At 44.3% G+C, this 27,512-nt stretch overlaps 1 protein-coding gene across 1 annotated transcript in view; it reads left to right on the top strand.

The window, feature by feature from the left end:
* LOC144681114 (venom phosphodiesterase) overlaps window positions 1-27,512 on the top strand; it is a 163,680-nt gene that overhangs the window by 34,676 nt on the left and 101,492 nt on the right. The window contains exons 6-10 of the mRNA XM_078542845.1: window positions 4,175-4,254; window positions 7,362-7,481; window positions 16,590-16,699; window positions 25,162-25,227; window positions 27,071-27,143. Of these exons, the coding sequence (XP_078398971.1) occupies window positions 4,175-4,254; window positions 7,362-7,481; window positions 16,590-16,699; window positions 25,162-25,227; window positions 27,071-27,143 (449 nt within the window). The remainder of the gene's footprint in view (window positions 1-4,174; window positions 4,255-7,361; window positions 7,482-16,589; window positions 16,700-25,161; window positions 25,228-27,070; window positions 27,144-27,512) is intronic.

Here is a 27,512-nt window from a genome sequence, read left to right as displayed (position 1 = left end):
CCCCTCTCTTCCTCCTCAGAGGAGGTGCCACCAGTCAAGACCACAATCCCCATTACCAGGGTAACAGAAGGCTGTCTGATACCTGGAAGGGTCTGCACAGTCTGAACTCTCCGGGGGCCTTGCAAATACCAAGGAGACCTGAAATGAAGCCTAGAAACGCTAACAATGAAGCCCTGAACAGAGATGAAGCTGCCACATACCAATAAGTCACCAGCAGCAAACTATCTACCAAACTCCTCACTAATTACACTGGCAATGCTGCTGACCCTTTTTTCCGGCCCTTGGATGAGGTTTTTGAAAATGTCAGCTGGCCGCCTGCCCGTTTTGCCTGTGTAATGAGTGCAAAATCGCACTGGGCATTGAAAAATCAGTGTCAGTTTGACTGTTAATGGCCTTAAGTGGCCTGTTAATTAATGGCGGGTGTGGCTCTGGCACCCACTCGCGCCCGCCAAGCAAAATATTGTGTGAGTGCACCATGATGTCGGGACGTTCGCGTGCTATTTTACCCCCTATCGGGTCGGGGCACCTGCCTGCCCGCGGGTCGTAAAATTCTGCCTCAAGAATTCCTCCTCTAGATCATTAGTGCTGACTTGGTTAACTCAGTCTATGTGTAAACTGAAGCCACCCATTATTACTGTGTACCCATGTTACATGCCTCTCTAATTTCCTGATTTATACCCATGTGTCCAACATTACCACTGCAGTTTGGTGTCCTATGTACAATACCCACCAATGTTTGCTGCTCCTTGCAGTTTCTTAGCTCCACCCAAACTGATTCTACATCTTGATCTTTCGATCTAAGATCATCTTTTTCTAATACACTGATCTTGTCCCTTATTAAGCGTGCTACCCGACCTCCTTATCGTTTTTTGCCTATCCCTCCTGAATGCTGAATATCCTTGGATATTCAAATCCAAATCTTGGTCACTCCGTAGCCGCATCTCCATAATGTGAATTAAATCATACCCATTTGCCTTAATTTGTGCATTCAAATCATCAACCTTTTTGCAAATGCTATGTGTGTTCAGATAGAGTGCCTTTAATTCTGCCTTTTAACATGATTCTCTATTCTGATCCTATCTGATTCTTGCCTATGCTTCATCTGTCTTCTATTTTTACTTTATTCTTCCTTTTACCAGGTTTGCTTCCCTTGAATCTGAGCTCCCTCTCAGCTTCCCATCTCCCTGCCAATCTAGTTTTAACCCTCCCCAGCAGCACTATCAAATCTCTCTGTGAGGATGTCAGTCCCAGCCCTGTTAAGATGCAGCTCTTCCATTTTGTACAGGTCCCACCTGCCCCAGATCTGGTCCCAGTGCCTCAGAATCTGATGCCCTCACTCCCACATTAGTGTTCAGTTCTTCAATTCTCCTACTTCTATGCTCACTAGAATGTGGGACTGGGAGTAATCCTGAGATTACTGCTTTAGAGGTCCTGCTTTTCAATCTCCTTCCTAGCTCCCTGAGATCTGCTTTCAGGACCTCTCCCCTTCCTACCCAAGTCATTGGTACCAATGTGGACCATGACTTCTGGCTGTTCACCCTCCTCCAGAAGAATGGCTGCCAGTATGGAGTTTCCTACCCTTCTGGCTGGTTTGGCGGGCTGTCTTATGGGCGGGGCTGCTGCCCATGGGCCTACTCAAGCTATGGAGTCACGAGAAGCTTTGGAGTTGCCCCAAATTATATCCCGATTAAATGCTCTAAGCTTGGCCTGCCTAGCATACTGGACTACTTGGTCCAAAGTAAGATCATCTTTGGTCTGCAGAAGGTCGGAGAGTTTTTTATCCCAGACACCCACGACTATTGTGATTATGGATTAGCACATCCTTCCACAAGAACCAGCCAGGTGATATATGTCAGTTAGAAATAATTCAATCGATTCCACAGGTTGTTGTGACCACTGGTTAAAATGTGCTCGTCCGACTACTAAATTTTGCTTGAGGCTAAAATAGTTGTCAAAGGCTTTAAGAATGTATTCAAAGTCGGTGGTGGACTCCTGCACACCCTGCTCTCGGAGAATTGTATCTGCTACTGGACCTATTGCATAAAAGGAACTAACTTGGAGTTTTTACTCCTTCTTGTGAAGACTCGATGCTGCTCGGTACCGGAGAAAATGGTGCTTCCATAACTCCCACTGCTGGCCTCTCTGAGGTCCTGTGACGCTGTCAAATGGGCAGGGTAAGGGCAGCGACTGCTCACCTGGTACAGTCATCGTTACCTCTCTCCAGTGTGCCTCCTTCTCCTGCTGACTTTTTACAAGGTGCTTTCAAAGGTTTTTTCCCTCTGTGGTTCCTTTCATAACACCAATATGTTTTTTACATCGATGTCTCCACTGCTGCCACCACATTCTGAGATGTGTTCTTCTACTTTGGGTCTAAGCATGGGGCTTTGTTTTTAGGCAGACTGTCGACATACCCTGGTATCTACTTAACATTTGTTTGTTAGTGCTACATCTAAACAGGTTACAGGGTAGGCATGTTGCTCCTAGGCATGATTCCAACCTCTTTCTCTTGAGAGTTTAACACATGACTGACAGATGTCAGTGGTACATCATGACCTCCGTCGTATATTAGCATATCCCATCTGTCAACCCTTTATGGCTATACCTAGTGGCTATACCTTTCCGCTGATCTTCTACTAGATGGATCAATAGGGCATTTAGATTTTCCAGTATTTCTGTGTTTGCCAGCCTAACAACCGGGGGTTTGACCTGGGGGTCATCCAGTCCTTCCTCCTCATCTGACACATGGCTGTCCCCTGCTATTTCTAGCATTTGGCAAATACTTACTGTTTGCCTAGGCTGTGATATTTCTTTACATATTAAGGTGACATAACTGATGTTTCTTTCTCCAGCCAGGGGTGTGGATCAAATAATTTACTTCACTGATCCTTTTGGCCACCCAGTACGGACCACTAAATTTGGCCCTGAAACGATCTTTTTGCAGTGGCAACAGCACTAGGACTTGTTCTCCTGGCTGAAGAGTTCTGGTCTCAGCTTGCCTATCTGCCTGTTTTCCATGACTTGCTGGCAGGCTTTTAAATGTAACTTTAACACTTGTGCTGTGGCCAAGAGTCATTCTCGGGGTGTGGATACGTACTCTAGCAGTGAGGTGTCCTCCCTAGGCGCCAGAAACTTTTCTTATAGTGGCAGGAAGGCTAGAATTTCATTCCACAGCTCTTCCATTGGCGAAGTGGATTCCTGGAATTTCAGGCCCCAGGAATAGTCCTGCTGATAGTACATTTCAGGCACTGTGACTGATCAGAATCATGTTTAAAGAAGAATGCAATATTGTTTAATCTTCAAATAACTTGGAAATTTTGATACAAAGTTAAAAAAACAGCCTTACTGAAATTAAGAATGAGTTAAAAATGAAGGATAGGTTTTGCTCTCAGAGAACTTGAGTGCAGAGGATCACCAGGGAGGATTGCACGCCTGTAATGGAGTCAGCCTGATTTTTCCATCCATTTGAAATAATGGACAGAAAAGCACACAGGATCTGCCATAGGAGTGCAAAGCTCCTTGCCTGATTTTCCACCATGCACTCTGGGCATGCGATTCAATATACCAAACATTAAAGTGTCAAATCTGCCCTACCTTCTTATCATTTGAGACATTTGAAAACGACTTTTGCCACAAAACGTGAAGGTAACTTAATTTTTTACACATAAACTCTCAGAATTAATCTATAATTAAGATTGAGGATTAATCTGGTAGTAACAAAGCTGTGTGATAAGTCCCAAGGTTTCACCATACGTTTTAGGAGATTTCCAACATTTTCAATTGGATTTCACAGCTGGTTGAGGTCAACTTAATGAAATCATGTTCCAAATGTACCATGTAGTAATCAAACTGTAGTGATTTTATATCATATATAGTCAGTGCGTTTACATTCTTATTCTAGTGTCAGTAGAAAATGATTTTTCATCTCAAGGTGTCTCACTTGCATTGCTTTGGCATCAAATCAGCTCCAGACTGCAGATTTAGGTTGCATTTGTAGTTATATTACAATTGTAGTGCAAATGCCCCTTAGAATTGTTTCTGCACAAGTCAAGCAAATTGATTTTGTACCATGTTAAGCAAAGTAAACTGAGATTATGTCGTGAAACTATAACTAAAGTGAAATGAAATTTTATTTGACCTTTTAGAAATAGAATTAAACATGATGTGATTATTCCAGAGACCTGTGGAACACATTCCCAGTACCTGAGAGCCATGTACCCAACTAAAACATTTCCTAATCACTACACCATTGTCACGGTAAGTTTTGTTTTTAAGCCCCAGTGACTTTCGTTTAATGTTCTGTAGAATGTGTTGCTTCAGAAATGAAAAGGGCAAACAAGATCATAAAGACATGGTATCAAGCTAGTTAGTCTGTGGACTCAACAGTCTGCTGTCACCAAAGACTGAAATCAGTGAACGATAAGGAGACAAAAGCTGTCACCTGTGTTTAAATACGTCCCTCTTCAGTAAAACCTTTTCCTGGCATTTATCTCTTCCCATCTTGTACACTTTGGGATTTCTGCCCAAATTTTCAATTGGATTTCACAGCTGGTCCAGATTGGCATGAATGGTAAAAATTACAACAGACATTGCATTGTGCAGGAACACAGTGGAGGACTGGGCAGTGCTTCCCAGAGAGGAAAAACATTTCAAAATGTCAAATTCCAGTAACACTAAGTAATATTGGCATCTGTAATACCAATCTTCCATTTTAAACAATTCAAGATCAGTCCTGACAAGTTTAACTGGCATCCTTCATTTCCAAGTTTTACTGTTTTTCCCATTCTCACAATGACTCAAGAATTTTTACCATCCCAAGAGCAGAATGGCAGTAGGAAATTACTGATTTGCTTTTTTATATAATTTTTAGTGATTGTTCTGCATCAATAAGAAAGTGTGCTGTTTGAAGTAATGCTAGAAGCAAACCTCTTTTGCATACAGATTCTGAAAGATTCCCAAATGGCACATTATTGAAAATACTCGTTACAATGTACTAAATGGCTGTTTGCTTTCCTTTGCATTTAACATAAAACTTCTCACATTTGAAAAGGTTAGGGAAATGCTTTTACTCTTAATGATCAATTTTATGAATGTGCACTTTGATGTGTCTCCTTCCACATCAGGATTGTTATTTGGTGAAATCATGGGGAAGGTCCCTGTGATTTCCCCAAATGCTCTCAAGGAGGTGTCCCATTGGGAAGGTATTTTTTTGTAAAATTTACCCTTAACAATGACGGAGAATTTCTTTCCAATGAGATATTGTTATTTATGTAGGCCCAAGATTTTCTTGGGGCCCAGGGTCCAATGAAAAATTAGGGAGGAAGCAGCTGTTCAGGGTTTGAACAGGGGTGGGTGGGGGGGGAGGGGGTTAGGGTGGTTGATGCGTGGCGGCTGGAGGGGTGGAACTACATGCCAGATGTGGAAACACTGGATCTTGGCTCTGGAGAAACATTAAAGGAGTGTCTCCCTAGAATTTGGGCAGGCAGTGCTTCCATAGAAAAGCCCACAATGTTAGAAGGACCTTGAGCTAACAGAATGGCTTTCCGCACTGGAATTGCCACTGCTACCACTTCCTTTGCACTGAGTGATCTGGAAATTGGCAAGTTACTGGCATTCAGGTCTGTACACTTAGGGCAGGATTTCATGTCCCACAGGCAGGCACGTGCCTGACCCGATTAGGGCGTAAAATAGCGTGCGATGGCGTCAGGTGAGTGTCCCGACGTCATTGTGCACTCACGTGATATTTCGGTGTTGGCGGGCACGTGCGAGAGTCGGCAGCATGCCTGCCAACAGTTAAGAGGCCTATTAAGACCATTAATCAATTAATTAAAAGCAATATTTTGCTGCCTGTCCAGCACCTGTTGGTGGTGGGTGAACCAGCCAGATGGCCTTTGGATTTTTTAGGAAACCTCTTCCACAGGTGGGATGAGGTTTCCAACAGTAATTAAAAAAAATATATTTTGACAGCATTTTTACCAAGTCGTTGTTCATGTGAGTGAGTCCTATGTCGGGACATGTTTTTCACATTCTCAAAATGTTTATTCTTGATTTTCTTCAGCTCCCTGGACAGATATCTCCCCCCATCAGTGGTGGGGTGGGGGGGGGGAGTTGATGGGCGGGCGTGTGCAGGCGCACTTCTGATCGGCGCCCCCAATCGGAGGCATGGCACCATTTTACGTGGGTGGGAAAATTAAGGCCTGCCCAGCGTGATGTCCATACAGAAGCGCTATGCGTTCCCTGTGCGGGCGGGGGAAATCCCAAAATTGAGGGTGTGCCCTTTAGCGCATGCGCACGAAAGAGCGCAATCATCTCCCTGAGGCTAAGTGCTGCCTCAGGGAGATCGCCACTACTTTTGATAATATTAAAAATAGAAATAAAATATTTCCCTTACATGTCCCCTCATGTGACAATGTGACATGAGTTGGGACATGTTCATAATTTCCATAACAACTTTATTAAAATTCTTAAAACCCTACATGAAACCTCATCCCGCTGGTGGATGAGGTTTCATGTTTTTTCCAGTTGCCGCCGGGGCTCCTGGCCTGCCCGCCAACCTTAAGGTTGGACAGGCAGGTCCACTAATTACTTTAATTGATCTGTCAATGGCCTCAATTGGCCATTGACAGGTCAGCGGGCGCGCAGCTGATTTTGCTGCACCCCTGCCTTACTGAAAATTTAAATGGGGCGCGGTGATGTCGGGAGTTCTGCCCGACGTCACTGCGTGTCATTTTATGCGTCGGCGAGCAGACCCTGAGTGTGGTGAAGTGAGGTTCCTTGTCCCTTTAAGAGAATGCACATGTACTGATCATGTGACAGCACTGATGAATCAAAATGCAGCTCGGGCAACTGAGAACTCTAAGTCTAGTTCTGGAGGTTTCTGAGTGAGCACTTCTGATCTGGTGCTCTGCCCTATGTCTCAATAAACCATCACTGTTTATTCTTACATCAGTCTCTCCCCGTTATTGATTGCAAGCAGGAATTGATGAGAATATAGGAAGGCATGCAGTTAGAGTTCGGTTGGCCAACAAACTAATTTACCTAAGACATGAAACTGAGGCAGCTCCCTTCCTTCAGGAAACTTTCAGTGCGCACTCCCCCATGCATATGTAGACTTTTGCACTCGCACTCCTCCCGCCCCCACCCCGGCAGCGCTGAGCTTCTCAGCGCAGCTTTCATGCTGGCTGGCCGTTAATTGGATTTGGCTAACTTCAACAATGAAGTAAATTCTCGTCCCTATCTGATTATCTGTTAGCTATTTCTTTTGTATAGTTACTCTTTGCTGTCAGGATATGGCAGTAACTCTAATAGTAAGTGATGAATTCAGTTAATCTGAAGTTAAATACAATATACTTTTATTTATACAGGGACTGTACTCAGAAACACATGGCATTGTTGATAACAACATGTATGATGTTAATTTGAACAAATTCTTCTCTCTGCATGGTGATGAAAAAAACGATCCAGTTTGGTGGGGAGGACAACCAGTGAGTAAAGTGTATAATATTTCTATTTTTGTACAATTAGAAATTAGTACAAATCATGTCAGTTCTTGATGTCTGAAAATCTGAGCATGAAGAATGGTGTGAGAATGATTCTGTCTGAACCAATGCTCCTTCTAAGCTGTGCAGATGCATGTTCATGTGACAAAGAGGAATGTGGCACCCAGGGACAAAAAGGCTGTGCACTACCAGCATCCCTTTAAGATGCATGCATGCGTGATCACATGGAAATCAGAAAGGGACAGTGCAGTGAAATAAATGGCACAGTGCTAGGAAATTATTGATCTAAACTAGGTCAGTAGTGTCTATATGCATTCATTGTGTGTTATATAGTGATGATAAAAAAATAACTATACAGTGCAAAATGTACTAATTAAAATAGACAAAGCTGTAAATACATAGAAGCTAGAAACAAAAACAGGTTATGGAATTTGCACATAAACCCTTCATCAGAACCCATGTTCTCGCTCCAGATGCTAAATGATCTGCAGTGTCTTTACAGTTTTTATTTTGTTATTTATTTCAGATTTCCTGCATTTGCAGATTTTCCTTTTTATTTTACCATTGAATATGAGTTTTGTTTGTGGGTGAAAGCTACTTCCAGTGAAACTGCTAAGGGCAGGTGGCAAATTTGAACTGTTACATTCAGAAATTCATTCTGCTGGTAATATAACTGAAAAATGAGATGAAATGTAAATAAAAGAATGCAGCTGCTGGGACACTGGGTTATGTGACAGGTTGAAACACTGACTGTTTAGCTCTGGGACCTTAGTTAGAATTTATCTGGACTAATGGGATGAAAATTCTTTCCCTCTGTAAGTGTTCTACATGAGGTACATTTGGGCAGTCTCAGTGTTTCATTATTCGCCTAAACCCACATTAAGTCAAGTCACACATAACCTGGGGTGATTTTTTTAATTAATTCAGGGAATGAGGGCTTTGCTGGCTGGGCCAGCATTTATTGCCCATCCCTAGTTGCCCTTGAGAAGGTGGTGGTGAACCGCTGCAGTCCATGTGGTGTAGGTACACCCACAGTGCTGTTAGGAAGAGGGTTCCGGGATTTTGACCAAGTGACAATGAAGGAACGGTGATATATTTCCAAGTCAGGATGGTGAACGACTTGGAGGGGAACTTACCGGAGGTGGTGCTTCCATCTATCTGCTGCCCTTGTCCTTCTAGACAGTAGTGGTTGTGGGTTTGGAAAGTGCTGTCGAAGGAGCCTTGGTGAATCCCTGCAGTACATCTTGTAGATGGTACACACTGCTGTTACTGTTCATTGGTGGTGGAGGGAGTGAATGTTTGTGGATGGAGTGCCAATCAAGTGGGCTGCTTTGTCCTGAATGATGTCAAGCTTCTTGAGTGTTGTAGGAGCTGCATTCATCCAGGCAAGTGGGGAGTATTCCATCACATTCCTGACTTGTGCCTTGTAGATGGTGGACAGTCTTTGGGAAGTTAGGAGATGAGTTACTCGTTGCAAGATTCCTAGCCTCTGACCTGCTCTTGTAGCCACAGAATTTATATGGCTAGTCCAGTTCAGTTTCTGGTCAATGATAACCCCCAGGATGTTGATAGTGGGGGATTCAGTGATGGTAACGCCATTGAATGTCATGGGGCGATGGTTGGATTCTCTCTTGTTGGAGATGGTCATTGCCTTGGCACTTGTGTGGCGCGAATTTTACTTGCCACTTGTCAGCCCAAGCCTGGATATTGTCTGGTCTTGCTGCATTTGGACATGGACTGCTTCAGTATCTGAGGATTCGCGAATGCTGCTGAACATTGTGCAATCATCAGGGAACATCCCCACTTCTGACCTTATGATGGAATCAAGGGCATTGATGAAGCAGCTAAAGATGGTTTGGTTGAGGAGCTCCTGCAGTGATGTCCTGGAGCTGAGATGACTGAGACCTCCAACAACTTCAACCATCTTCCTTTGTGCTAGGTATGACTCTAACCAGTGGAGAGTTTTCTCCCTGATTCCCATTGACTCCAATTTTGCTAGGGCTCCTTGATGCCACAATCGGTCAAATGCGGCCTTGATGTCAAGGGCAGTCACTCTCACCTCACCTTGGGAATTCAGCTCTTTTGTCCATGTTTGAACAAAGGCTGTAATGAGGTCAGGAGCTGAGTGGCCCTGGCGGAACCCAAACTGGGCATCAGTGAGCAAGTTATTGCTAAACAAGTGCTGCTTGATAGCACTGTTGATGACCCCTTTCATTACTTTCCTGATGATCAAGAATAGACTGATGGGGCAGTAATTGGCTGGTTGGATTTGTCCTGCTTTTTGTGTACAGGACACACCTGGGCAATTTTCTACATAGCCGGGTAGATGCCAATGTTGTAGCTGTACTGGAACAGCTTGGCTAGGGGCGTGGCAAGTTCTGGAGCACAAGTCTTCAGTACTATTGCCGGAATATTGTCAGGGCCCATAGCCTTTGCAGTATCCAGTGCCTTCAGCTGTTTCTTAATATCATGTGGAGTGAATCGATTTGTCTGAAGACTGGCATCTGTAATGCTGGGACCCCCGGGAGGAGGCTGAGATGGATCACTCACTTGGCACTTCTGGCTGAAGATTGTAGCGATGCTTCAGCCTTATCTTTTGCACTGATGTGCTGGGCTCCCCCATCATTGAGGATGGGGATATTTGTGGAGCCTCCTCCACCAGTGAGTTGTTTAATTGTCCACCACCATTCATGTTTGGATGTCCAGGACTGCAGAGCTTTGATCTGATCCATTGGTTTCTTATGATATTTGGCATGCAAGTGGTCCTATGTTAATAGCTTCACCTCACTTTTAGGTATGCCTGGTGCTGCTCCTGGCATGCCCTCCTGCATTCTTCATTGAACCTGGGTTGATCCCCTGGCTTGATGGTAATAAGGTTACAGATTGCGTTCGAGTGCAATTTTGCTGCTGCTGATGGCCCACAGTGCCTCATGGATGCCCAGCCTGGAGTTGCAAAATCTGTTTGAAATCTATCCCATTTAGCATGGTGGTAGTGCCACACAATACGATGGAGGGTATTCTCACTGTGAAGGCAGGACTTCATCTCCACAACTACTGTGCAGTGGCCACTCCTACCAATACTATCGTGGACAGATGCATCAGGCAGGTTGATGAGGTTGAGTTCCAGTATTTTTTTCCCTCTTGTTGGTTCCCTCATCACCTGCTGCAGACCCAGTCTAGCAGCTATGTCCTTTAGGACTCAGCCAGCTTGGTCAGTAGTGGTGCTACCGAGCCACTCTTGGTGATGGACATTGAAGTCCCCCACCCAGAGTACATTCTGCACTCTTGCTGCCCTCAGTGCTTCCTCCAAGTGGTGTTCAACATGGAGGGGCACTGATTCATCAGCTGAGGGAGGGCGGTATGTGGTAATCAGCAGGAGGTTTCCTTGCCCATATTTGACCTGATGCCATGAGACTTCATGGGGTCCGGAGTCAATGTTGAGGACTCCCAGGGCAGCTCCTTCCCAACTGAATACCACTGTGCTATCACTCCTGCTGGGTCTGTCCTGCTGGTAGGACAGGACATGCCCAGGAATGGTGATGGTAATGGTGGTGTCTGGGACAGATATGATTCCATGAAGATGACTATGTCAGGCTGTTGCTTGACTCGCCTGTGAGGCAGCTCTCCCAATTTTGGCACTAGCCCCCAGATGTTAGTAAAGAGTAAGAAGCAATGACAGGGCTGTCGTTTCCGGTGCCTAGGTCAATGCCCGGTGGTACGTCCGGTTTCATTCCTTGTTTCAGACTTTGTAGCGGTTTGATACAACTGAATGGCTTGCTGGGCCAGAGGGCATTTAAGAGTCAGCCACATTGCTTGGGTCTGGAGTCATATGTAGTCCAGACCAGGTAAGGATGGCAGATTTCCTTTCCTAACGGGCATGAGTCAAGCAGATGGGTTTTTACAACAATCGACAATGGTTTCATGGTCATCATTAGACTTTTAATTCCAGATCGTTACTGAATGAAATTCCACCGTTTGCCATGGTGGGATTCAAAGCCAGGTCCCAGAGCATTACTCTGGGTCTCTGGCTTATTAGTTCAGCGACAATACCACAACGCCATTGCCTCCCATGGTTTGGTCTGATACTTGTCATAATCCAAGGGATTCGAACTTGATACCAATTGGTTACAACAGACCTTTTATTAACGCATAATGGAAATCAACACATTACAGTGCTTAGGCAGTAATTTACAGTTCCAAACAGAGCCTCTATCACTTTTTAGGTAACCGGACAGAGTAGCATGTATTGTCTATTTCTCCTTGTTCAGCTTCTTTAGCGAGATAGGTGTTAGGCTCCTGCCAGCATTACATCCACCCCTACAAGCTACAGTGCCTTCTCCTTTGTAATGTTAGTTAAAATCCTCCCACAATCTTGGAGATGTATCCTGTTTTTCTCCCCCTCTTTGGTTTGGACCAATAATCAACCTTTAATACATTAACTAGCTTACTTCATTGATCTTTCACAGAAAATAGCATTTGTTGATGTGGCTCACAAGTTTCAGCTACTCATTGATCAAAAGCACTTCCTTGAGACCCACCATCCTATTTTAGACAGAGAGGTCTCTTCAAGCAAGCAGTTTATATTTTGGAATTACTCAAACTACTGCCTTTCTAAAGCTACTTGAGCTATTGCATCTTTAACATTTGATCAGATTATTTCATTATCAAAGAGAAAATCTTACCCTTACAACAATAGATCAGCAAATAAATTAGTATGCAATTATTAGTAAATTAATCCATAACTTTATCTAACATCATGAGGAGATCTTACCTTACATGACATTCATTTCACACTAGTTCCTTCATGACAGGATACATCTGTCCTCTGCTCTGCATTTTGCAGGCATTCATAATTTAGCTTATGGGTGGAATTTTACACCCCCTCCTGCCGGCGGGATTTTCTGGTCCCGCCAAAGTCAATGGAATTTTGAACGGCTCGCCGCATTTTACAGCCTTTCCCTGCTGCAACAGGGCCATAAAATTCTGCCCTATATTTCACATCTCCTTGCACTTCACATGGCAATTCGCAAACTACAACTTATTCTTACAAATTATTGCCAAATACTTGTTATTAAAAGCAGTAGGTCAAAGAAGAAAAATCATGTCCAATCTCCTCATATACTACCAGAGAGATGGGTTTTCAGAATTAGTGCACCTGGCAGAGCAGCTTGCATTTAATTAAAAAACATTTACTACAGGGTGCCTAAATGGTGTCAATTTGCCACATGAACACCCCACACTTTGATAAACCCGAATTCATGAAATTATCAAGCCCAGCAGAATTGGCTCTGTTTAAAGGAAGTAAGAAAATCCAACCAGAAATTTCTGGTGAACTGTGGAATGAGTGTCCTTATAACATCTTTGAAAATTACTTCCATATACAACTCAGTGCCTAGTAACTCTGGACATCCCTTTACATGGTGTGATTTGGAAGTCATGTGCATCTATTGTAAAGGTTGGAAAATGAGGTGGCAAACATGATATTATTTTTACATCATTGGAATATCATAATATAGCTCCAGCCTGTTTCAGATGGGAACTTTCTCTGCCACTCCCTGGCACACTGAAGTATCTGCCCTACGTGGGCATTACAAGGTGAAACATGTCTTTACCCTAACTTCAGAACAAGACCCCGCACCAATGTGGGGAACATAAGAAACATAGAAATAGGAACAGGAGTAGACCATTCGGCCCCTCAAACCTGCTCCACCATTCAATGAGATCATGGCTGATCTGCTTGAGTTTTGAATTCTACATTCCCATTTGCCCCTGATAACCTTTGATTCTCTTGTCTAACAAGAATCTATCTACCTCTGCCTTAAAAATATTCAATGACCCCGCCTCCACCCCCTTCTGAGGCAGAGAGTTCCAAAGTCACACAACCCTCTGAGAGAAAAAAAATTCTCCTCATCTCTGTCTTAAAATGGCGACCCCTAATTTTAAAACAGTGCCCCCTAGTTCTGGACTCATCCACAAGAGGAAACATCCTTTCTACATCCACCTTGTCAATACTGTTCAGGATCTTATATAGTTAAATCAAGTCACCCCTCACTCTTCTAAACTCCAGTGGAAACAAGCCCAGTCTGTCCAACCTGTCCTCATAAGACAACCTACTCATTCCAGATATCAATCAACTAAACCTCTTCTGAACTGCCTCCAACAGAATCACAGAATTGTCATAACAGAGAAAAAGGCCATTTGGCTTATCATGTCTGCGCATCTCTGAATTACCAATCCACCTAGTGCTATTACCCAGCCTTCGCCCCATAATCCTGCACATTCTTCCTTTTTAGATAATAACCCAATTGAATGCCTCTATTGAATGTGCCTCCACCACACTTTCAGGCAGTGCATTCCAGATCTTAACCACTTACTGCATGAAAATGTTTCTCCTCATGTGTCAATTGCTTCTTTAGCCAATTACTTAAATCTATGCCTTTTCATTTCCGATCCTTCCACCAATGGGAACAGTTTTTCCCTATCTAGGTTCCTCATGATTTTGAATACCTTTATCAAATCTCCTTTCAACTTTCTCCTCTCCAGGAAAAATGGTCCCAACTTCTCCAATCTATCTAAGTAATTGAATTTTCTCATCCTTTGGATCATTCTCATTTATCTTTTCTGCACTCTCTCTAATGCTTTCACATCCTTCCTAAAGTGCAGCATCCAGAACTGGACACAATGCTCCAGTTGTGGCTGAACTAGTGTTTTATACAAGTTTAACATAACATCCTTCTCATGTGTTATGATCCCAGTTGAGGTTACCCCTGGACAAGCCTGATCCCAGAGTGAAACCCAGCTTGATAGATCCTAACTTTTAATTTGTTTGTTTAGATATGTGGAGAGTGGCTATTGAACAGAGTCACCAGAGTCAGCTAGTGAACTTTTAACAAAAGAATAAAACATTTATTTAACAAGAAAAGATGAACTATATTACAATACTCCTTCACACACAACTATACCTTTATAGATATACAGATATAAAAGGATAACACAAGTTACAAAAGCTTTCTTATACTTTAATGTTTACAGTAAGTACACAGTCCATGTAAACCTATGGTGACCTGTAGTCAGGTACACCACATTCTGAAACCAAGTGACAGATGCCACCTCAACCAGATGCTATGGATCTTTCCTCAAAGACGCCAGATGCTTGTCACATCATGACCCAATCTGTCTCACTGAACTCTCTCTTTCACATGAGGGTTTCCAATCTCCACTTTCCAAGAACTCGTTTTGGAATCTTCTCCCAGACCAATGCTTCCTCTCAGATGCCTTCTGCAAGGGTTCACCTCCAGGGTTTTGAACTCTCCTTCCGATTTTCCTCTCCCCTGGGTCACCACATGCATTCAAACAGTCTTCCACACACTCTCTCTCACCGACTCAGCTGTCAACAGTACACCACTGCTTCACATGTCCATAGCAAAGAGTTGTAGACCTTCTGCCATCTCTTTGGATCTTCTGGCCTCTTGCAAGCTGTTCTCACGTTAAATCTACTTTCTGCAGCTTTTGTCTCTTTAAATCTGGAGCTTGGAGCCTTTCTCTCTGGCCCTCACTCTTAACTTCATTTAACAGGACCTTTTCCAGGCTCCTGTCCTTCCACTTGACTAAAAGGTCTTCTTGCGACTTTCTCCTGTTCCACTCCCCTGGATTTTGGGATCTTTTCTTTAGCTTGGGACTGGCTATCTGTTCCCTTTGCTCCAGTTTCTCCTGACAGCTACTTTCAAAACCAACTGAACTCAAACAACTTCCAAATCAAACTGCTGTTTATAGTTTCTCTTGTGTGTCTGTGGGAGGGTCTTGCTTCTCTGGACCCTTGCTGCTAGGCAACAGCCCAGTTTCTCTACTCTTGTTTGTTTAACTTAGCTGCAACAGTCATAAAACTCTCATTAGAAATGCAAGCACCTTTTAAAGTGAAACTAAAACTCAATTTGACCTTTTCGTAACACACGGATATAGAAATACAAATCAAACTTTAATGTTAAAGCTAAAGCTCATTCCTAACACCCACAAAATACAAATATAATTTAAACTATCTATATTTCCTAACACAAGTAATCCATACCTCTATTAATAAAGCTAGGATATTGTATACTTTATTAACTACTCTCTCAACCTGTCCTGCCATGTTCAATGACTTATACACATATACACCTAGGTCCCTTTGCTCTTGCACACCACCGCGCCCCCCCCCACCCCCCGCACCCCTTTAGCGTTTTACCCTTTAAGTTATATTGTCTATCTCTGTTTTCACAGAGTCTGGGTCAGCAAAGAGCTAGGGAATTGTTGTATCAGTGCCTGCTGCTAACATAGACCAGGGGGTGAGCAGAGCCTGTGATACTGCGCCAGCTGCAACATCAAACCTATCTGCACCTCCAGCTAAGCATGTCTCAATGTGGACTTTTAGCAAAGGTGCTTAGATTGTTCCAGTGCACAATCAGCTCTGCAGTATGACTTCCAATACAGCTACATTGAACAATGGTGGGGGATCAGATACTGAGCTACTCCATCACTTGCCTATAGTTGGGCTTTCTTTTCCTTCATTTTGACCTGTCATTTCTTGATGCTTTATCCCATCAACCTCATCAAAGATTAGGTTCAGATGCCCTTTCAACCTTCCTAAAACTTTTGAAAATTTTTGTCACCTTATTGTCTTTTTAATTTTTCCCATCCCTATAAATTTCACTTATATACAATTTCTTGCTTCCACCATTAGTGGAACTCTTATACTCACCCTACTGAATCTTTAAATAATTATACGAAACATCTGGCCCAGAAAATGTTAGAGTTATCAACACGATGTCATTTGGCAGGATGAGCATCAGCTCTTAGCCATTTAGAGTTGGTTTACATCAATGGACAATAATTGAACCTTTGTTTGGACAGATTAAAGAGAGCTTTACTTTGTTTTTGGCTATACTGTGTCTGGCCTGGAAGTGGTTGAAGCCAACAATGCTGGACAAAAGCAGCAAAAAATGCAAGGGTGAGAGGGTAGTATTCCAATGAACTGCATCACTGAGCTCTACTGTCCTAATTGATGTGAATCACTGATCACATAAACATGTATTAAATATAATTTTGTTCTTTGAATAGTTGTGGCTGACAGCTATGTATCAGGGTTTGAAAGCAGGTACCTTCTTCTGGCCTGGATCTGAAGTGAAAATAAATGGAACATACCCAAACAAATTTGAGAAATTTGATAAGTAAGTACAATGTTACAAGCATATGCAAATTATGTGGACAATCCTGAAGCAATTTGTTGGAAAATTATGAAATGAGCACAGTTGTGTTATTATACCAGGAATGAATATTTGAAATCCAGAAATCTATTTTCTATGCAAAAGCAATGAAGTGAGTTTTAGGCCCAGGTTTTTTGCTGAGTCGGGCTGAATTAGGAGCCCTTCAAAAATGGCAAGTGGGACCCAATTCTGGGATCCCCGCCCCATTCCAGTTTCCAGCAATCTTTTGCCAGTGCGGGATAAGGGTGTGGGAAGCCTGCCCATGCACAGCAATCCCATCCTTGCCAGCTCCATTGTAGGGGTGTGTAAAAGGACCATACCTACATTTCCCATTGATAATAATTTTGTCAAAATCTCGGATAAACATCAAACTTTTTGTGTAAATATATATGGATACTAATCTGTGGAACGGTTCTGTGGGTAATTTTTCTATACAGTTTTAACTTATTAAATCTTCTTCAAGAAGGTAATGGTAAAATTTGGGAAATTTAGGCAGTTTGAAATTGTTATAATTAGACTTCCTGATTTTCCTGGATAATTTTTGCCCAAATTTAAGTCAAATCAACTGTGAACTTTGTTGAGTTAAAAATAACACTGAATGTTATTGGCAGAAGGATTAGAAGGGAGTTGAGGAGGACATTTTTGCACTCAGAGAATGATGGGAGGCTGGAACTCTTTGGGTGGAATCAACCCAGATTTGCACTAAGTGCGGCAACAGGTGTGAAAAAAGACGTTTTACCCGCTGGCTGCAATGGCAGATTTTTGCATCATATCATCTGCTTCCCTCCTCATTAATTATGCAGTCACAGGAAACACGCTGTCTCGCTGGCGGGCAGCCTCTGAAATGCCCGCTATGTCGTTACTTCACTGTTTCCTCATTCCAGGTGCCATATCTAAACTGCAGCCACGCAGACGGTTCTCAATGCTTGCAGCCCAGGACTGCTCCAGTGAAGACATGGCCCTGAAAACCAAGGAGAGTTCAGTGACCCTTCACTGGAATGCCTTTTGGAGGTGCAACGTGATGTACTCCATCCCTGCTCTGGTCCAGCAATCTCACCATTCCAGCTTGGGAGGAAGCGGCAGTGGTGGTCAGTGCCAATGCTGCACAGGAGAGGTTGGCCATCCAATGCAGAAAGAGGATGAATCATCTCATCCGTGTCGCCAGGGTACAGCAACCACCTCATCACTTTAAACTCACACACTCACAAGGCCATTCACTGGCATGTCACTCACTGCCAGCTCAAGGGACATCACCACTCACTCTCTCACACACACCTTCACATCTCCATCTGGTCTCATCTCATCTGGAGACTGCCTCCTCAGTCCTCACTATCTTGAAGCCACTTGCACAGATCAACATGTGCCCCCACACACACCCTGGGACACCCCCCTTCCCCAGTACAGCCCTCGCCCTGCAGCCTCTTCCCTTGCCTGAGGCCACTTCTCCCACTTCCCCAAGCAAGCCCTAGTAATCAGGCCAAGGTGCCCGGATGATCCAGCTTGGGGGGATGATCTCAGCGAGCTGGGCTTATACTGAGATGTTATCGTGCATGCGGCGGCAGGAAATGCAGCCTGCCATTGACGATCACAAACTGGTTTCACAATCGCATAAAGCCGATTTTTGGCCTTCTCACGATATTGTCCACCCACACCCGCCATGATGCCCGCTGCCAATGGGACCAGATGATTCCGCCCACTTTTTGATAGAATGGTAGAGACAGAAGTCCTCATAACATTGCAAAAATATCACATTAGGTGCAGTAACTTACAGACCAACATCTGGAATGTGAGCTGTATAGCTCTTTTGTTAGCTACAATGGGCTAAATGACCTCCTTCTGTGCCACAGATTTTCTATGTTTCTACATTTGTAATCAGAAAACTTCAGAAATTGTAGAAATTCAAGAAAATATTGTGTCTTCAAGTCAACATTGGGTCACAAATTGATTCAGGGAGCAGGGATCTGTGAGCAGAATTTTATGGTACCCTGCCAGCAGGTTTGCAGGTTGTGGGGGAGTGGGGTGGGTGGGGGGGGGGTGGGGCGTGGGGGGTGGGGGGGTGGTGTTTGGGCGGGTGGTGAGTCGTTTGGCCTGTAAAATTCCTGGGTGGCCTTCCTGCTGCCCTCATTTTGAGGGTGGGGGTGGAGTTCAGGGGCAGGGGCGAAGCCTGGCCGGTCACCCTGCTCAGGCCTTGGGTAGGAAGAGGGTGGGATGCATCCCTCAAGGGGCCCCCTTTTCACATTAGGTGGCCACCTCACCCCCACCCCAACAGGGTTTTCCCCCCTGGGATGCTCCCCTTCCCCCACCCCTCTGTCCTCTGCAACAAAATCCCCCTGCCACTCTCACTCTCCCCCCACTCCCAGGGCCTCACCTCCCCTCCCCGCTGTGTGACCCCCCCTGCAGTTACCTGGTCTTGGACTCCACTGCTACCACTGGCACTGCTGGGACTACAGAGCTGCTGCTTAGTCAGTTTGGCTGGCAGCTCTCTGAGGCGGGACTTGTGTCTCCAGCCAATTAATGCTGCAGGGATGCTGTGGTCAGTGGAGATGCGTTCCCTGCCAACACTTTGGGTGATGAGGTGGAAAACCCTGCTATCTTGAAAAATTCTGCTCTATTGTGTATGTTGTGTGACATTTACCTACCCAATTATAGCGGAGGGAGGATATGTGAAGATTTAATTTGCCTCAAGGGTGATTGGCTGAATTTTCCAGTGTGCATTGGGACCTCAACGCTCAGCCCAATGTGGGGGTCCCATGACCATCCAGGTAATCATGTCCCCGCCGACACATCCTCTCAGGAAGTGTCCTACTGATTGGCTACCTCCACTACTGTCATCCTATGAGGATGATGGGTAAGCTCTCAAAGGCCTACAGCGATGTCAGGCCAGCAGCTCCACCAGGAATGATGGCCATTGCTGAGATTGGTATGCCTCTGGCTCCAAGGGGGGGATGATGATCATGGTAATATCACTGGACTAGTAATCCAGAGACCCAGACTAATATTCTGGGGACATGGATTCAAATCCTGCTGCTGCACTCTCCCTTGCATCTAACCTCAGGTAGGGAAAATTCAGCCCGATGTTTCTGTTTCAGAATTTAATTGGGCATCACTCTAATATTTGATTCAATCTTTTAGGGTGCAATTATCAGATTTTACCTGGTGAAACGCTATAATCAGTAGGCCTAGTTGCCATAAAATGAATACGATAAAACTTAGCAGCTGAGATTTGTCACTTGCCAGTAAGCAGCAGTGGGATTGCTGCTGACAGGTGATAGCGAATGCTGACAGATTTGACACTTGCTCCTCCCTCTAATGCTGGTGTAATTAGGTTACATCCTATGCGGCTGGGTAGAGGGAATAGGAACAGGCTGTTGGTGTTGCCAGGTTTCCTAATTTTAAGGCCCTAATTTTTACTTCTGGTTTGGGTGCGCAGAGATGGGAGAAATCCCGGCTCCGTGAACCTGATATTTAAAATGGCTGCCGGAATGTCGGATTTTCCATCTCGATGTGGGGGTGGGGGCGTGCTGGTAGGGGGGGTGGCGGGGCAGGTGGGGGAAGCTGGAAGGAGTCCTAGGCCCAACCAGCTTCAGCTGCTTCATCAATGAACTTCCTTCCATCATAAGGTCAGAAATGGGGATGTTCGCTGATGATTGCACAATGCTCAGCACCATTCACAACTCCTCAGATACAGAAGCAGTCCATGTCCAAATGCAACAAGACCTGGACAATATCCAGGCTCGGGCTGTCAAGTGGCAAGCAATATTGGTGCCACACAAGTGTCAGGCAATGACCATCTCCAACAAGAGAGGATTGAACCATCGCCCCTTGACATTCACTGTCATTATCATTGCTGAATCCCCCACTATCAACATCCTGGGGGTTACCATTGATCAGAAACTGAACTGGACTAGCCATATAAATACTGGGCTACAAGGGCAGATCAGAGGCTAGGAATCCTGCAGCAAGTAGCTCACCTCTTAACTCCCCAAAGCCTGTCCACAATCTACAAGGCACAGGTCAGGAGTGTGATGGAATACTCTCCACTTGCCTGGATGAGTGCTGCTCAAACAACAGTTAAGAAGCTTGACACCATCCAAGACAAAGCAGCCCACTTGATTGGCACCCCATCCATAAACATTCACTCCCTCCACCACCGACATACAGTGGCAGCAGAGTGTGCCATGTGCAAGATGCACTGCAGAAATTCACCAATGCTCCTTAGCTCTGAAGAGGTGTAAAGACTCGAAACGTTAACTCTGTTTCTCTCTCCACAGATGCTGTCAGACCTGCTGAACTTTTCCAGCATTTTCTTAGAGTTTTTACTCCCTCGACAGCACCTTCCAAACCCATGACTGCTACCGTCTAGAAGGATAAGGGTAGCAGACACACGGGAACACCACCACCTGGAAGTTCCCCTCCAAACCACTCACCATTCTGACTTAGAAATATATCTCCGTTCCTTCACTGTTGCTGGGTCAAAATCCTGGAACTCCCTCCCTAACAGCACTGTAGGTGTACCTACACCGCAGGGACTCAGCAGTTCAAGAAGGCAGTTCACCACCACCTTCTCAAGGTCAATTAGGTATGGGAAATAAATGCTGGCCTATCCAGCAATGCCCACACTCCATGAGTGATTAAAAACAAAGTGAAGAGGTTGTTGGATGTGGAGGCAAGCTGAGAGGAAGGCCTGCCTCAGGGCTCCAGCGCTGCATCCAGAAATAAAAAATAAGGTTTAAAACATAATATTCTATGGTCCTGCTACATCCAGTCGTGAATGGTGGTGGACAATTAAACAACTCACTGGAGGAGGAGGCTCCACAAATATCCGCATCCTCAATGATGGAGGAACTCAGTACATCAGTGTGAAAGATAAGGCTGAAGTATTTGCTACAATCTTCAGCCAGAAGTGCCGAGAGTATAATCCATCTTGGCTTCCTCTGGAGGTCCCCAGCATCACAGATGCCAGTCTTCAGCCAATTCGATTCACTCCACGTGATATCAAGAAATGGCTGAAGGCACTGATAGTGCAAAGGCTATGGGCCCTGACAATATTCCTGCAATAGTACTGAAGAATTGTGCTCCAGAACTTGCTGCGCCACTAGCCAAGCTGCTCCAGTACAGCTACAACACTGGCATTTACCCAGCTATGTAGAAAATTGCCCTGGTATGTCCTGTACACAAAAAGCAGGACAAATCCAACTCAGCCAATTACCACCCCATCCATCTACTCTCAGTCATCAGTAAAGTAATGGAAGGGCTCATGAACAGTGCTATCAAGTGGCACTTGCTTAGCAATAACTTGCTCACTGATGTCCGGTTTGGGGTCTGCCAGGGCCACTCAGCTCCTGACCTCATTACAGCATTGGTTCAAACATGGACAAAAGAGCTGAACTCCCAAGGTGGGATGAGGTGAGAGTGACTGCTCTTGACATCAAGGCAGCGTTTGACAGTGTGTGGCATCAAGGAGCCCTAGCAAAACCTGAATCAGTGAGTATCATATCAGGGGGAAAACTCTCCGTTGGTTGGGGTCATACTTAGCACAAAGGAAGATGGTTGTGGTTGTTGGAGGTCAATTATCTCATCTCCAGGACATCACTGCAGGAGTCCCTCAGGGTGGTGTCCTTGGCCCAACTGTCTTCAGCTACTTCCTTAATGACCTTCCTTCCATCATAAGGTCAGAAGTGGGGATGTTCGCTGATAATTGCACAATGTTCAGCACCATTCGCAACTCCTCAGATACTGAAGCAGTCCATGTCCGAATGTAGCAAGACTTGGACAATATCCAGGCTTGGGTTGACAAGTGGCAACTAATATTCATACCACACAAATGCCAGGCAATGACCATATCCCAACAAGAGAGAATCTAACCATCGCCCCTTGATGTTCAATGGTATTACCATTACTGAACCCTGTACTATCAACATCCTGGGGGTTACCATTGACCAGAAACTGAACAGGACTAGCCATATAAATACTGTAGCTACAAGAGCAGGTCAGAGGCTAGGAATCGTGTGATGAGTAACTCACCTCCTGACTCCCCCCAAAGCCTGTCCACCATCTACAAGGCACAAGTCAGGAGTATGATGGAATACTCTCCACTTGCCTGGATGAGTGCAGGTCCTACAACACTCAAGAAGTTTGACACCATCAGGACAAAGCAGCCAACTTTATTGGCACTCCAGCCACAAACACTCACTCCCTCCACCACCGACGCACAGTAGCAGCAGTGTGTACCATCTACAAGATGCACTGCAGGAATTCACCAAGGCTCCTTAGACAGCACCTTCCAAACCCACGACCACTACTGTCTAGAAGGACAAGGGCAGCAGACGGATGGGAACATCACCACCTGGAAGCTTCCCTCCATGTCACTCACCATCCTGACTTGGAAATATACCGCTGTTCCTTTACTGTTGCTGGGTCAAAATCCTGGAACTCCCTTCCTAACAGTACTGTGGGTGTACCTACACCACATGGGCTGCAGCGATTCAAGAAGGCAGCTCACCACCACCTTCTCAAGGGCAACTACTGATGGGCAATAAATGCTGGCCCAGCCAGTGAAGCCCTTATCCCGTGAATGAATAAAAAGAAACATCCCACCAGCCCTCATCCCTCACATCAGGCCAACCCATAGCCCCCACTCACCACCCTTTTCCCTTACACCTCCCAACCCACCTAGAATCCACCAAGGGCAGACCTCAAGACCCATGCAGCGATGAGATAATATAATGTTCTATAAAATAAATTTCTAAATGTCTACTGAAGACTTCATCATATTGAAAAAATATTCATTCGTAAGAACCCATTTGCTACATTTACATTCGTTCAACTAAATAAAGCCTTATAAGAACAAACATTTAAGTTAAGTTCATAATCCCTTATAGCAACAAGCATTGGAATTCCTAATCCCACATCAAAGAGTCTATAACCACTTGCATCTGTCAATCAAACTGTAAAATGGCAGGCATGCTAATGTGATAATGGATGGTTGTGAAATCAGTCATGCAGTACTAACTCAGTAATGGAACCCCTCAGGCTTATCTCACCGGACAGAGTGAAATAGCAAGATATCATTTTTGTTTAACACTCCAGACATTTTTTTCAAAGATTTAAACAGCTAGACTTTTATTGGTCCCTTTGACAGGTGCGTCTGACAGTTTTGACAGGTCTGTTAACAGTTCCAATGCGCTTGAAAGTGATAGGTTTATGCACTTTTAATGGTTATTTAAACCTACTTTTAACAATTTCTAAGGACACTGTACCTACCTCAAAGGGCACCTGACTTCCACCAAAGGGCACTTTAGCTCCTCCAAAGGTGTCGCAGGACCAGATCCAAAGAAGTGCCCTGGCAGTCCGAATGAATCCATCAAGCTCAGATCTCCTCTTACCTGGTCTAATTTGTACATGTTGGATTTCACACTCCTGGCCGACCAAAATTCCACTTCAGTGGAAGCAGCTGATGATTTAAATGGCCAGCTGCCTCTGTGAACTGTGCATGAACAAAATGTGGCCTACACCCAATCCCGTCCCTGTGAAAATGGGAAGTGCCATGTTCGAGGGTGGGATTTCTGATTTTCAGGCATTTCTGCTATTTTCGCCATGACAGAGAGTCTCTCCATCGTGGCAAAAATCTGGGCCTAAATGTTTCTGGAAACAAAAGCATTACAAGTTACTTTTGTTTTGTAACAAAGGTATTTTTAATATTGTACTTTTCAACTTGTCTCCACTATTACCCAGGGACAAATTTAGTTCCCCCTCTGCAGCTGACATTGGTCACCCAAAACGGCTGCTGTACTTCCACATGCTCACTATATGTGCATAGAAATATTGATATATGTAGGGCACATTTGAAAAGTAATTTTTTTGAGATGGCTGGAAGATTCTTAGTGACTCTTGTTAACTGCTGCTGACTGTCTAAAGCAAATTCCAATCATTTTAATCCAACAATAAGCCTCAAAATGATATTACAATGAAAATTGTGCTGTGATATTTCAGTAACAGATATATTTGTATGAAATTCTTTTGTCTGCTATTTTAACAACAATCTAATTAGTTTAAATAATTTGAGACCTTTATTAAAATAGTGAACAGTGGAATTTCATTTAAAAATTAAGAAATCATAGATACCTAATTGTTTTTGATCAAAATAAAAAATGGCTGTAACTGAATCTTGACAAAATGACAGGACATGTGAACAGCAAAATGTGTCATAATGCAATAATGTGTTTTGATCTGAATTACATTGGCGTATCAGGGTTGGCAAATTTAAGGAGGTTTGTCACTTTTTTTATGTAGCCTTTTAAGCAAGCTTGAAAGGAGCTAGTTGACAATAGAGCTCAATGCGTCAAAATATCAACAATATTACCAAGTATCCATCTTGAGTCTCTTTCCATCTCTCACTTTTCCTTGCAACTATTTATATATTTCAGATCTATTCCATTTGAAGAAAGAGTATTCACTATCCTGAAATGGCTTAGCCTGCCTGATTCAGAGAGGTAATCGTTTTTGGTTATTATCAGTCTTATAGTTGCTCATTAGTAATCAGCCTGTTTGCATATAAAAAAAGTCTGTCCATCTAATGTCTGCCAAGTGCTGGTAAATAGGAAACAAAAGCAGAATTACCTGGAAAAACTCAGCAGGTCTGGCAGCATCGGCGGAGAAGAAAAGAGTTGACGTTTTGAGTCCTCATGACCCTTCAGCAGAACTGAGTAAAGTTAGGAGAGGGGTGAAATATAAGCTGGTTTAAGGTCGGGGTGGGGTGGAAAGAAGCTGGTGGGGGGGGTTGTAGGGACAAGCAAGCAGTGATAGGAGCAGATAATCAAAAGATGTCACAGACAAAAGGAACAAAGACATGTTAAAGGTGGTGATATTATCTAAGAGAATGTGCTAATTAAGAATGGATGGCAGGACACTCAAGGTACAGCTCTAGTGGGGGTGGGGCGGAGAGACTGACAGGGTATTACAGTTATAGATTTAAAAATAACGGAAATAGGTGGGAAAAGAAAAATCTATATAAATTATTGGAAAAAACAAAAGGGAGGGGGAAGAAACGGAAAGGGGGTGGGGATGGGGGAGGGAGTTTAAGATCTAAAGTTGTTGAATTCAATATTCAGCCCGGAAGGCTGTAAAGTGCCTAGTCGGAAGATGAGGTGCTGTTCCTCCAGTTTGCGTTGGGCTTCACTGGAACAATGCAGCAAGCCAAGGACAGACATGTGGGCAAGAGAGCAGGGTGGAGTGTTAAAATGGCAAGCGACAGGGAGGTTTGGGTCTTTCTTGCGGACAGACCGCAGGTGTTCTGCAAAGCGGTCGCCCAGTTTGCGTTTGGTCTCTCCAATGTAGAGGAGACTGCATTGGGAGCAACGAATGCAGTAGACTAAGTTAGGGGAAATGCAAGTGAAATGCTGCTTCACTTGAAAGGAGTGTTTGGGCCCTTGGACGGTGAGGAGGGAGGAAGTGAAGGGGCAGGTGTTGCATCTTCTGCGTGGGCATGGCGAGGTGCCTTAGGTGGGGGTTGAGGAGTAGGGGGTGATGGAGGAGTGGACCAGGGTGTCCCGGAGGGAACGATCCCTACGGAATGCCGCCAGGGGGGGTGAAGGGAAGATGTGTTTGGTGGTGGCATCATGCTGGAGTTGGCAGAAATGGCGGAGGATGATCCTTTGAATGTGGAGGCTGGTGGGGTGATAAGTGAGGACAAGGGGGACCCTATCATGTTTCTGGGAGGGAGGAGAAGGCGTGAGGGCGGATGCGCGGGTGATGGGCCGGACACGGTTGAGGGCCTGTCAACGACCGTGGGTGGAAAACCTCGGTTAAGAAAGAAGGAGGACATGTCAGAGGAACTGTTTTTGAAGGTAGCATCATCAGAACAGATGCGACGGAGGCGAAGGAACTGAGAGAATGGGATGGAGTCCTTACAGGAAGCGGGGCGTGAGGAGCTGTAGTCAAGGTAGCTGTGGGAGTCGGCAGGCTTGTAATGGAGTAAATGGGGTTAGGTAGGTAGGTCAGGTGTTTCTCACGTGTTGGTGCAGACTTGATGGGCCGAAGGGCTTCTTCTGCACTGTGTGATTCTGTGATTCTGTGTGATTCTGTTATACGGAGTGTGAGAAAGGCCACACACCAACAGAGAGAGAGAGAGAAAGAAAGAGAGAGAGAAAGAATTAGAGAGTAGGAGATAAGCTTGGGGATAGTCAATGGAAAATAGAAACACAGTTTGTGTTCCTGTGATCAATAACACCAGTAAATCAGCTAGTTTTACCAAAATGACCATTCAAATTAGCAATATGTGTTTTCTGAAATTCATACTGTTGCTATACTAAAAAGTGTTTGATTTTGTCACATCAGGCCAAACTTTTATACCATGTATTTTGAAGAACCAGATGGTGCTGGACATTCATTTGGACCTGTTAGTGGTGGAGTAAGTTAAGGGTTTATATCTTTAATTAGGTCTTTAAAATAGTAATAATCAGCCATTTTGGAAAATGCTTATATTACTTACACATGTTTTCCCTGGATGAAGCTTGTACATTATTGTTTTAAAGTATTTCATTTTCCTCAATTATTATCTTTCATTAAAAGTTACCCATTAATGTTGTTTAATTATGCCTTTGATATTTGCCATTTTAAAGTCATATAATTTGACTTTGTCCTTACTGGGTCTAATTTCCAGATAATTCTAATTGATTTTGTTTTTGAATTATTACAGTCTTTATGCCAACAGTTCTCCCACATAGACACAATGTCTTTCCATATGCTAATTCTCATCAAGTGTTACATTTATGATCGT

Source organism: Cetorhinus maximus, chromosome 5 (genome assembly GCF_964194155.1).
Source record: "Cetorhinus maximus chromosome 5, sCetMax3.hap1.1, whole genome shotgun sequence".
Lineage (NCBI taxonomy): Eukaryota > Metazoa > Chordata > Chondrichthyes > Lamniformes > Cetorhinidae > Cetorhinus > Cetorhinus maximus.
Note: the sequence above shows the minus strand (reverse complement) of the source record. Positions and strands in the feature narration are given on the sequence as shown.